We start from the raw sequence: 13,123 nt of genomic DNA, 5'->3' as shown, positions 1-13,123 counted from the left end.
AATAAAACTTTGTTGGTCTTAAAGGTGCTACTGGACTCAAGCTTTGTTCTGCTGCTTCAGACCAACACGGCTACCCATCTGAATCTGTCTCCAGTGAGTGAGGTCAGAGTGAACTCAGGCCAACTGGAATGTGGCTCACAGCTTGTCTCTTGGAGGTGAAGAGAGCTGTTGGGGCATGTGTTGGTCCTAACTACTCTGTGGGGAAAAAATTAAGTTACACTTAGCTGCATTAAGGCCGAGTGCTGAAGAATAGATTCTTTTGAACTATGGTGCTGGAGGAGACTCTTGAGAGTCCCTTGGACTGCAAGAAGATCAAATCAGTCAATCCTAAAAGAAATCAACCCTGACTGTTCCCTGGAAGGCCAGATAATGAAACTGAAGCTCAAATACTTTGGCCACCAAATGAGAAGGGAGCACTCACTGGAGAAGACCCTGATGCTGGGAAAGATTGAAGGTCGAAGAAGACGGGGACGGCAAAGGATGAGATGGTTGGACAGTGTCATCGATGCAATGAACATGAAATTGAGCCAACTTCAGAGGACAGCGGAAGACAGGAGGGCCTGGCGGGAGCTGGTCCATGGGGTCGTGAAGAGTCGGACTCGACTGTGCGACTGAACAACAACAACAGTTGTATGGATTCCTATCAGAAGTTTTGGAGCAAAATAATTCACGGAAGAGAACTCAAAATGTGTTTCACCTATAAACCTTTCTGAAGAATATTTTGTCATGTAACAAAGATATGTAACAAAGATAAGTATCAATGTAAACAAGATGGGAATGCTAAGGAGCTTGGTATGCTACTGTGTTCCCATCTGCAAGTGAGAGCGCCTAAGACTATGGGAAGGAAAAAGATTCACAATGCTTTGTCTTACTAAGCTATTACTCAAATCCTGCCTGCTTTTTTCTCCATCCGTCTTCCAGGAAACATCTCTGGAATTGCTAAAAGAATCATGGTAACTATTTACAGAATAATTGTATTCTGATATGACTCTTTTGCATAGAAGAATACTAATTCCCCCTAAGAACTTAACTGTCACCTTTTCCCATGATACCCAGACAATCCAAGTGGTTGGGATCTGAATGAAAACGGAACCAACCAAAATCTGGTTGTATAAACACAGTTTATATGATTACTTGATTTGCTTAAACGTTTTCGAACAGGGGGCCCTCAAGATGATCAGTAATGAGGAACAGGCTTCCTTGAGAAGCAGGTTGCCTCTCACTACTTATCGGAGGAAATGTTAGGAGTATGGTTAGGGTGCAACTTCAGTTCAGTACTACAGGTGAACTGAGTACACCTTGATAATACCCATCACCACATTACTTTGTAAAAATGGGCTCCTTGACAAACAAGTTGGTATGAAAGCTTTCCTAATAAAGGAATAATGAATAAAGGAAGTTTAATGGTATAAGTCAGTTACTTTTACATTTCCATTTTTAAAAAAATAACAACTTTCAGCTTGGAGCCTGGGATTTTGAAGAGCACATGCTTATGCTAAAGAATTGGAGCTGATACAGGAAATTTAGTATGTTGTTACCTGGAAAAGAAAGCTTTATGCTGTTGGCACTATGTGAAAGATTAAGAGACCTCCTTTTTAGACCTGTGAAAGTAATACCATGGTGTTAGATAATCTGTGAGAAAAAGTGTATACAGAACATGACAAACTTGGGGGTTAGTAAATTTTAAGTGAGCATTTTTCTTGTGCACATAACATGCCTAGCAATTAAAATGCACAATCTTATTGAAAGTAGGGGCAGGATAGAAAAAATGGCTGAAACAGAAAGACAGTAGCTGTTCTCAGTGCTGCCACCCATCATGTGGACAAGACTGCAGCCTCCCACAGCCACTATTGATTCAAAACATAACTTTGACAGATATCTCTGCAATTGCTTGTCAAGTGTAGTCCAGGCTGATATCATATGAACTACATTCATACCTGCAGATAAATTTCTCTGGGATGCTGCAGCTTCCATGTCATAAAGCTGATACTGAAGCTCATCTAGCCTCTGGAAGGCGTCCAGTTTTAAACTGTGCTCCTGGGTCAGTCGGGTTCTTACCTAAGAAAGATACATTTTAATGCAAATAAAACCATTTCGTCTAATTATGAATGACATGCATAGCGTAGGAACAGGAAACTGTTAACCTTGCACATGAAAGTTTCAGTTATTTTGGAGGCTTTTTTTATAACGCTCTTTATTAGAGCAGCCAGGAGGATTTTTTTTTTAATGGTAAATTAATGCTGGTACATATTTTGTTGAACATTGTTTCTTCTATTATTAGACACTGAAAATGTGTTATTTATGGCCTTACTTGGTGAAATGCTTTTTTCACTTTTTTTTCTTGAAGCTGTCTTATCTTTGAGGATTTCTCAGCTTCTGCTGACTGGCACTGCAGTCTCAGTTCTCTCTTTCCAAGATCCTCCAGCATCCTATCCAAGTTGTCTGTCTTAATCTGATTGAGTTTCTGCCTTCTGTGGACTTCTTGATTCATCCTGTGCTCTGCCTCTTGTAGCAAGTGGTCCTATGCAGGTCAGGCAACAAATTATGTAAAGGTCAACTGTAATGTCAGAGAAGATGTGTTTATTGGTATTAATTTATTTCCAAAATTTATATCACATCTTTTCTCTAATGTGATTACAAGGCAATTCATATCCTAAAGTAAGCATATCAGAGATTAGCATCATTGTTTAGAAATACCAGGGGTTAATCTAAAATTCAGAATATATACAATGACAACAGAAAAATTAAAAAAATGACTACCTCCCCACTTTGAAAATGGCAAAGGTAATACAAGGAGAAAAGTGGTATATATCTGTATATCTAATAGCCAAGGCGCCCCCCCCCATGCAGATATCTAAATCTGCACATCGGGGGCACCTGGGGGGCAGGGGGATTTTCCTGCATGTTTGGGGCAATCCCCAGATGTGCAGAAAAATCTAAAAACTATAGGGGGATACTTAAATCCCCCCAAAAGTAAAAGAGTGCAGGAAACACACCCATTGGCAGCGGGCAGCTCAGAGCGTGCAGGGCTCACCGGTGTTGCTGTTGTGGGCGGCGGTGGCGAAGAGCCTGGCTGCTTGGAGCTGCGCAGGACTTGCCAGTGTTGGTGTTGTGGGCCATGGCAGCGGTGGCGGGGAGAAGTCTTGGCTTGGGAGCCATGGGGAATACTCCCCCCCCCGCGAGCCAGCCTCCCCATAGCCAGCCAGTCATCCTTCGAACCATGGGGCAGGGGATGCTGCCGCCGCTGTGTCTCTCCCAAGCAAGCAGCCTCCCTGCAGCTAGCCAGTCATCCCTGGAGCCGTGGGGCAGGGGATGCCGCCGCCACCAGGCCTCTCCCAAGTGAGCGGCCTCCCCGCAGTCAGCAAGTTGGCCGTGGAGCAGTGGCCGCCACCGCTGCCAGATCTCTCCCAAGCGAGCAACCTCCCCACGGCCAGAAAAAACGAAGAAGCTGTAGAAAGGGAGGCAGAAGAGGGGGGAGATTGTCGGGGGGGGGAAAGGGAGGAGAGAGGGGCAGACTGACAACAGGTGGGGGAAGAGGGGTGAGACATAGAAGGGGAGAGAGAAGAAAGGGGGTAAGAAAGGATTCCTAGAAAAGGGGGTGGGGAGGAAAAGTAACATAGAAGGAGTGAGAGGAGAAGGGGGAGGTGAGGGAAATGTATAGATAAGACAGGAGAGAACTTTGACAGAGAAGGGGGGAGAGGGAAGCAAAGGTGGGGAAAATGCCCCCTCCTCGCAAGTTTCTTGTGGGTCTCCCCTTGTACTTCTATATTTTAATGTCACATCTTTTCCGGTATCACCATAACCTAACTATTGTTGTCACATAACTAAATTGGTAAAGTATGCAAAGAAACAGAAGCATAATACTTTAATGAATTTGCTCATTTTCCTCTATTTTGCACAATGAGCTCAATATTAAATCCAATTTTTCAAAAAAATGTTGGCTACTTCATGTCATCCTGCTAAGGCTGGAGAAGCTGGTCAGAACTGCAAGTGAGATTTCCTGAAATCCTCAGGGCAGGAGAGGGGAAAGAGGTATGTAGTTAAATACAGACACAATTTTGAAATTTTCCTCTCCTTTATTTTATTCTAACATCCCTGTTTCTCTGTCCAGTTCTTGCCAGGAAGTGTTTTCTGTACTGTTGCTACTATCCTTTGCCATAGGAGGCCAGAAGCCAAAATGTCCTACAAACTTTTGAACTATTAATATTTTTGCTGAGCTACTGTTATCTCTTGCTATAATAATAATAATAATCTTTCAATTTATTGATCGCGCAATCCTTGCAGAGCTGCCGGCTCTGAGCGATTTACAGTTACTCATGTGTAGACACGGAACTAACAATGATGGCGGTAAGGGAGGACAACATATATCATTTTTAATCACACACACTTCGCAGTCGACAGGGAGTTTGGTCAGCTGTAAGAATCAGACGTGTCCCAGCAGCATTCTTTAGTCAGCGTCGCTTGATGTCGTCAGCATTTTCTTGGTCGCAGCGCACCACTGCCACCGTCTGGCCAGAATGGCCCATTGCAGGCTTTTCTTTGAAGCTGTGTAGATCTCTCTCCGCTTTTGAGCTTACGCGCGGACCTTCCATTTGTCAGCTAACACTTTCCCACGGGGGGGGGGGGGGAAGGGTGCACCCTCTAAGGAGTGGTACACATTTTATTTACTCACCGAAGCTTTCGAATCGCTGGGTGGACGGCGAGCTGGCTGGTAGCTCACACCAGTGCAGGGCTCGAACTGACAGCAGTCCTGTTCAGCTCAGATGTTTAACCAGAGGATAAATCCCCTGTGCCACTATCACCCCATGCTATTCATAACTTACACATCAATTCATGGGGAAAACTAGTCCAGGCTAGGACAATTATTGGTTTAAATCCCAAGGACATTTGGCCACTCCCAAATAATTTTTTTTGACTGCTCGGGTAATTGCTTAAACCTGAAAGAGACCTTTTAACTGCTACAAATCCTGTGCATTTGAACCCTTAGTCCCCATAGATTAAATTTCTTAATTTGCTTATTTTTGTTTATTTATAGCCCACCTTTCTTGCTGAGACTCAAAATGGGTTACAGGGGGAAAAATACAATGCTCATACTGCAAAGACAGCCAATGATCACTGCAACAGTACAAAATTAAAAGTTAATACAAACTACCTAAGGCAATGTATACTATAGACGATGAAATAATAACAATGAAATTACAAAGGTAGGAGACAGTACAGTAAAAGCAGAATAAAGCCTGAAATAATCGTTGTGATAGACTACAATCCTATTCCATTCTAAAGGTGCCCACCTGGACTGTTCTGTTCTAGTACAGTTCTAATCCCTTCATAACAATGTCATCCTAAACATTTGTTTTGTAAATCTACAATATTATAGGAGTATGGGAGCCTCCTATGCTATGGATACTCATATGTTGAGGGTTTCTCAAGGCCAGACAAGACATCCTGAACTACCTAGTAAAACTAAAAGGGTAGTGGAGTAGCTTTCTTAAAATGCATGTTTCATGGAAACTGCCTTAGGGACAAGGTTAAATGGTTGGTAAAAAACATCTCTGATTAAGCTCTAGGATCACCATAGCAGAGGTATAGCCGGTTTTGACTTCTTGGAGGTAGCATCCAATAATGGTAGTCTCTGCCCAAGGTTTGTGTGCCTTTCTTGGCATTTAGAAGGGAGGTGAAGACTTTTTTGTTTTTTTTTAATTGTGGAGAGCATTTACTGGCTGAGTTGTTTTACTGCAGCAAATTCCAGGTTTTAATATTGTTTGGGTGACAGTATCAGTGTTTAAAAATCATAAAACATTGTGCATTTTACAAGATTATGATTTTATTATTTCATATGTTGTAACCATCACTGAGAAATTTGCTACTGAGAGTGTAAAAAGGAAATTGTGTTTGTGTAGTTGTTGGCACCCTTCCACTGTAAGCATTATGTATTTGCTTTGCAAGTCATAGGCAGAGACTGATCTTAATTACTTTAAAACTTCCATTGATTGGGAGCTGCACTGTGATACTTTTCTCTGCATTTCACAGAGCCTTGTATTTTAAGAAAAAGTGAATTATATTCTTGATCAGTTTTGTTTAATTAATGCCAGCCTGTAGCTCTTCTCTGTGATTTCACTGGTTACAATGAAGGTTGAAGAAAGAACCAAATACACACACAGTTGGGTAAGTGTTCTAAAGGGGCAAGATGGATTTGCACTTCCATAAAGAGGTACAGGTACTATGTAAATCCTCTTCAACCACTGCTTGTACTGTTCCTTGATTGTAAGTAGTTAAATCAGAGTGAAGACAACAACAACCAACCAACACTGATACCAATACAATCTCCCCCCCCCCCCGGTAGAACTTTAACTTCTGGGATGTAACTATCACTGAAATCCTCAAATATGCTGTGAGTGTATGCATCTCAGCTCTAAAATCTCATACATCCTCTGCAATGCATACATCCTCTGTTTTCTAACAGTTCCCTGACAGAGATCACTGACTCCCAAAGTCTCTTCCCTCAGAAGCCAAACCTTCTGGCTACTGATCCAGACATTAGATTTCAAACAAAGACAAAAAGGCAAACATATCTTTTCCCTCCAGATCAGCTGTTTAATTTCCTCTCTAAGCTGATGCTGGCCAATCAGAGTGCAAGTAGAACAGCCAATCACATAAGCTCTTTTCTCCAGGGAAGATGAACTCTTGAACTCCCTGACTTTCTGACACAAGCAACTTTTTAAAAAGCCTACATTTTTTTGCAGTCCGTCAGAGATGCCCTCAAGTTCTAGTATTTTGGGAGAGGGAGAAAAAAAATTCTTTGCCAACTCTCTCCACCCCATGCATAATTTTACAAACTTCTATCATGTTCCCTCTTAGTTGTCTCTTCTAAACTGACAAGTCCCAGACTCTTCAGCCTTTGCTCATCGGGAAGGTGCTCCAACCCCCTAATCATCCTGGTTGCCCTCCTCTGTACTTTTCCCAGCTCTGCAATGTCCTTTTTGAGATACAGTGACCAGAACTGTACACATTATTCCAAATGAGGCCACACCATAGATCTATACAGGGGCATTATAATATCAGTTGTTTTATATTCAATCCCTTTCCTAATAACCCCTTGCCTTTTCCACCTCTGTACTACACTGGGTTGACACTTTCATTGAGCTATCAACTACAACCATTGAGCTATCAACTACAACCACAAGATCTTTTCCCCTTCAGTCTCAGCAAGTTCAGACCCCATTAGCCTATAGTTGAAGTTGGAATTTTTGTGTATCACCTGACACTTACCAGCACTGAACTTCATTTGCCACATTGTCTCCCACGTATCCAGTTTGTGGAGGTCCTCTTAAAGCTCTTCACACGGGAATCAAATCACCCTTGAGAAAGTGTGAGGGGCTGAGAACCCCAAGGTGTTCTGAGAACTCCAAATCACTGGGGCCCCTATGCCCACATGGAACACAAGGGCTGGGATGCCTGCCTTTATTTTAAGAAACACAACAGAGCCTTCTATCTTTCCCCAGACCTTCAATCAGGATTTGCAAACTTTTAACAAAGGGTGGTCTGTGTGCCGACTTTAATTTCTCCCCAGAGGATACTTCATGGTTAGACTAACTTGTTAGTAAACTCTGCAAAGTCTTACTGTCATGAATGTGGGTTAGATTAAAAATTACAGTGCAAAATATGTTCAGTCACACCTTAAAAGGAAACAAAAATTATTTCAGTGGAAAGAACTGCACTCACATCAATAGTACCAAGAAAATAAAAGAATTCAATTTTTCTATGTGAAAAGGGTTGTGGCAGAGCTCAGTAGCAAACCTGCTTGTCAAGTTGTTGCTTCAACCTTTTATTCTCTGCCTGAGATTGTGCCAGAGCTTTCCTGGCTGCCTTCAATTGTTGACGAAATAGGAGGACCTCTTGTTCCGCCATCATCTTGTATTTCAGACATTCTTTTTTGTTTTGAATGGCCTCCTACAAGGGCAAAAACAGGATGCAAAATAGAGAATTCATGGCCACAAACATTTCTGCAAAACTCTGTGTGCCCTGTAATTAGGTACCTTTGTGTCCTTTTGTACTTACTGTGAAAAGAACAAGGATCCTAAAGTTTAAGTTATTTTAGTTTCTGTACTATTTCTAATTTCTTTGAAAAATTATATTATTTCCTCTGGAAAATAAAAGCTAATTATATATAGTGTTACCTTAGGTAATTGTTTTTCATGTTCTTTGGGTACATGTTCTATGAATGGATCTTTATTATGCAATCATTACATGTAGCGGTATGAAAAAGAAACATATTACTTCCCCCCTGTAGTTTTTGAACAAGGACTTGGGATTCCTCAATCATTAACATGTTAGCTACCTTAGTTGGGACTCCCCACCACCACCACAGGAGTTAGTTAGCGTAACTAGTGGATGGTCTCTGTACTCTTCTTGATTTGAATTTCAGATAATGATATTTTACACTATGCTTCCTGCATTTCATGGCTCCTGGCCCTGCTGCTGTGTCCCCCCCCCCTAAAAATCCACAAAAAGATATACTCACAGTCTCCCTAAATATAGGACACATTCATAATGGAATGCATTTACCTCCTAACTTATGAGATTTGTGGAGTGCCAACACAGTAGATAATTTACATATTTTATGTAGGACCACTCGAAGGAAACACTTATCAGCTCTTGAAAAAGAGGTGACTCGAAACAGATGCTATCAAACATCCATAGATTTGGTTTTGCTGATGCTTTGAAAGCTTGAAGATCAACACACAAACACACCCCACAGTGAGTTGATTAATTTAAGGAGGACTCTCTGAACAAGTTTAGAATACAATGGACCTGTTATACTGTTATTTGCCATTATCTCAGTTTGTTTATTGCAACTGGCAAAGGTGTCAGACAAGAATGTATTTTATCTCCCTATCTCTCCAATGTATGTCATAAGGAAAGTTGATTAGATTTAGAGGAAGGTGGAAGGAACATTAACAATTTGAGATATGCAGATGACACCAAATTACTGGCAGAAAATAGTGAAAACTTCAAATGACTACTGAGCTAAAGGGCTCTTGGCCAGTGGCTGTTAGCCTGAGGCTGGGAAACGAAACTAGTCTCATGGTTAATTGATGGGAAGACACTACACAGGCTGGCTACAAGGTCAGTGATAACGAGGGGGAGAAGCGAAAAGAAAGGAATGCGGCAGCAACTGGCACACAGGTCATGAAAGCGAACCCGGGCCCATAAACCATATGGCAGCATAGCTGACATTCTGCCCACCCAAAAAAACAATCTCCCGGCCTGCCCGGAAGACCTCCCGGTTAGCCCAGGATATCTCCCGGTTTCCCTGGGAACTCCCGGTGAAATTCTTGCAAGAGCCCAGGGGCCCGAATATCCCCTACTTTCACCCATTCACGATGCTAGGGTCCAAAGTCCAACCATTCCACTAAATAAAACAGTTTGCCACGTTTAACTTTAGAGTCCAGGATCTTTGAGATCTCAAAATGTTCTTCGCCCTCCACCATGATAGGAGGGGGTGCTGGTTTTGTTGGCCACCAGGGGCTTGGGCCTGGGTCCCATTTCAGGAGGCTGAAATGAAACACAGAATGGATATTGCGCATGTTCTTAGGAAGGTCAAGCTCCCCGACCACCTCATTGACTTTAAACGGGCCAATGAATTTTCAACCCAGTTTGCGGCTGGGTCTCAACACCTAAATGTTTTTTGTCGATACATACACTGAGTCTCCAGGCTGCAGAGCCCATCCCTCCACCCTTCTCTTGTCAGCCTGAGCCTTGTAAGCCTCTTTGGCCATCTCCAAAGTTTTAAACAATAAAGGCCAAGAGTCTTGAAGTTGTTAACATCATTGCGCAGCATCCCCCGGGCCCAAGGTAACTCCCTTGAGAAAGGGCAATGGGGGGTTGTCATAGCCATAGAGCGCTTTGAATGGGGACATTCCCGTAGAGGAGTGACATGTGTTATTATAGCAAAATTCAGCCAGGGGAAGCAAGTCCACCCAATCATCCTGTTGGGATAGAGCTGGGTGTCATCTGCATATTGATGACAACCCAGCCCATACCTCCTGGCAATCTGGGCGAGGGGGCGCATGTAGATGTTAAACAACATCGGGGAAAGCACCGCCCCCTGAGGCACACCACACTCTAGTGGGTGCCTCCGGGACTGCTGTTCCCCTATTGCCACCCTCTGTCCCCGACCTTGGAGAAACGAGGCAAGCCATTGAAGAGCAAGCCCCTGTATCCCCACATCGGCGAGGCGGTGGGTCAGCAACTGATGGTCGACCATATCAAACGCGGCCGACAGATCTAACAACAGTGCCGTCACATCGCCTCAATCCAGATGCCTCCGGAGGTCATTTTACTCGGGGGTAGAGCCGTAATAAAATCCATAGAGATCACCTCCCAGGGGTGACTTGGGGTTGGGAGAGGTTTCAACAACCCCAGAGTTTACACATGACACAAGTTTGGCAAGACTGAACAAACGAAGATAAATCCTTCCGCACAAGTGGCCACCAAAACTGTCTTTGCAGCAGGTGCAGGGATTTTACGAATCCAGAGTTCCCTGCAAGTTTGGAGCCGTGAACCGCTGCAAGCACTTCCCCTCGGAATGATTTGGGTACAAACAGTTTTGTGCCACGGTACCAGCAGCCATCCGCTTTCCTTTCCACCACCACCCCGACATTTTCCACCTCATCTTTGTCGGCATCTGAAAAGGCAGAGGCAAACCTGACGTTCCAGGCTGCCCCGCCCGGAGGCACAGGAGGGGTGGAGTCATGTCCGGAGATCTGGTCTGGAGAGGAGGAGGCTGTGCAGCTGCGAGTCATCACCCCCCCCAAGATGCGAGGGTGTGAACATAGAGTCTAGTACCACCTCCTGTTGGCTGTCATGTTGTGGGAGGCAGGATAGTGCATCCACCAGTGAATCCGCAGAGCCCAGGAAATGGTGCAACATGAATTGAAATTTGGAAAAGAAGTTGGCCCACCATAGCTGCTTGGCATTAAGATTAAAGGGGGTTTTGAGCATTTCCAGGTTCTTATGATCTGTCCAGACCTCAAACGGCACCCAGGCTTCCAACCAATGTCTCCATGTCGAGAGCGCCAATTGGATCACTCCTGCCTCCTTGTCCCAAACTGACCAATTGTGTTCGGTCTCGTTATAAGTTTAAGAGACCGTTATAAGTATAAGAGACATATGCCAAGGGGTGTAACAACCCATCGCCCCCCTCCTGCAGGATCGCCCCCCCCATCGCCACGTCTGATGCGTCAACTTGGACGATGAGCTTTTTATTTTCATCCCGGTGGGCAAGCACTGGTTCTGACGTGAATAGTGCCTTAAAACGGTCAAATGCCTCCTGGCATTCCTCCATCCACTGAAGCTTAGCACTCGGTTTGGTCGCTTCTGGACCTTTCCTTTTTGTTTTTAATAAGTCAGTGAGGGGTAAGCTGATCTTGGCAAAGTTGGGGAGAAAATTTCGATAGAAATCCGAGAATCCGAGGAATGACTGTAGCTGGTGGCGTGTGCGGGGGGCCTCCCACCCAAGTACATCCCGGACCTTCCCTGGGTCCATTTTCAATCTCTTGTTTGAGATCCTATACCCCAAAAAGTCAATGACCGATGTATGAAACTCACATTTGGAGAGTTTAGCAAAGAGTTTGTGCTTGTGCAACGTCTGTAGCATTTCCCTCACCAATTTCACATGTGAGAGGAGGTCAGAGGAGTACAGCAAGTTATCATTCAAGTAAACAAGAGCCCCCTTGAATAAATGCTTGTGCAACACCTCGTTAATCAAGTTCATGAATACTCCTGGAGCCCCCTGGACACCAAATGGCATCATGTGGTATTCAAACTGGCCAAGGGGTGTATTAAAGGCAGTCTTGTGTTCATCTCCCTCCCTTATGCGAACTCTGAAGTACGCATCCTGGAGATCCAATTTGGAGAAGGTTTTCCCTTTAGACACCTCGGCCAACAAGTCTTTGATGAGCGGCATGGGGTAGACATTGTTAGACGAAATAGCATTCAAGCCCCTATAGTCAGTACATAGCCTCAACCCCCCATCTTTCTTCCGGAACAGCACGGGAGCTGTAAATGGTGAGGAAGCCAGCCTGATGAAACCCCAGGCCAGGTTCTTATCTATAAACTTATGCAGTTCATCTTTTTCGGCTGGTCCCATCACATAAATGCATCCCTTAGGCAATTTATGACCCGGCAGTAATTCATTACTACAATCTGAATGCCTATGGGGTGGAAGCTTATCCGCTTCTTCCTCTTCAAATACCCTGGCCAAGTCCCTATATTCGGGAGGAATCGAACCCAACTCCTCCTGGGCTAGGCAAACACTGGGGGCTTCGGCTGCTGACTGGGAACCCCACTGCGGGTTCCATAAATGTGACTTGCATCGTGGGGAGATGAATTGCATCTTCCCCTTGTCCCATAGAATGTAGGGATCGTGTCCATGCAGCCAGGGGCTTCCTAATACTAGCGGGAACCTGGCAGTGGGGGTGATCATGAACGAGCGTTTTTCCCAGTGATCTCCCGCCCCCAACCGTAATGGCACCATCTCAAACTCGCAAGGTTCCTTCATCGTGGACCCATCCATTTGAGTAAAAATTAGGGGTTCAGGCAACTGCATGTTGGGATCCCAAGCATCGAGAATAAATCCACGTTTTAAAAGCAAGTGGGCTTGTTTAGAAAACAGATCAACAACAACCCAAATTACTGTCTTCCCCTTGCTAACAGGCAAATCCGTGATAAAATCCATAGAAACTACCTCCCAAGGTCGAGAAGGAGTGGGGAGGGGTTGTAAGAGACCAGGAGGCTTACCCCCCCGTGGCTTAGTTAATGCGCAAGTGTGGCAGGTTCTCACAAAGTCCAACAAGTCCTTGCGCATATGAGGCCACCAAAATTGCCTGCGGAGCAGTTGAAGGGATTTTACAAAGCTCCAATGGCCCGCAAGTTTATAACCATGCGCTGACTCCATGACTTCTCTGCGGAGGGAAACAGGCACATACAATTTGTCATTAGAGTACACTAAACCCTCTGGGCTTCGTACACAATCAGTCAAAGAGGAAATGAAGTCATTGTCCTCAGTGGAGAATGCAGAAACATATTTGTGAGTCCATGCCCCCCCCAGCTTTACAGAGGA

At 44.3% G+C, this 13,123-nt stretch overlaps 1 protein-coding gene across 1 annotated transcript in view; it reads right to left on the bottom strand.

Moving 5' to 3' along the window:
• The window catches only part of LOC107109032 (coiled-coil domain-containing protein 162-like), a 51,640-nt gene that overhangs the window by 2,050 nt on the left and 36,467 nt on the right, over nt 1-13,123 (bottom strand). Inside the window, exons 11-13 of the mRNA XM_015409608.1 lie at nt 7,798-7,950; nt 2,312-2,521; nt 1,938-2,058 (exon numbers count right to left, since the gene is read on the bottom strand). Coding sequence (XP_015265094.1) covers nt 1,938-2,058; nt 2,312-2,521; nt 7,798-7,950 — 484 coding nt within the window. The remainder of the gene's footprint in view (nt 1-1,937; nt 2,059-2,311; nt 2,522-7,797; nt 7,951-13,123) is intronic.

This window comes from Gekko japonicus, unplaced genomic scaffold (genome assembly GCF_001447785.1).
Source record: "Gekko japonicus isolate JY-2015 unplaced genomic scaffold, Gekko_japonicus_V1.1 scaffold2357, whole genome shotgun sequence".
Classification (NCBI taxonomy): Eukaryota; Metazoa; Chordata; class Lepidosauria; order Squamata; family Gekkonidae; genus Gekko; species Gekko japonicus.
This window is presented reverse-complemented; position numbering and strand designations above follow the sequence as displayed.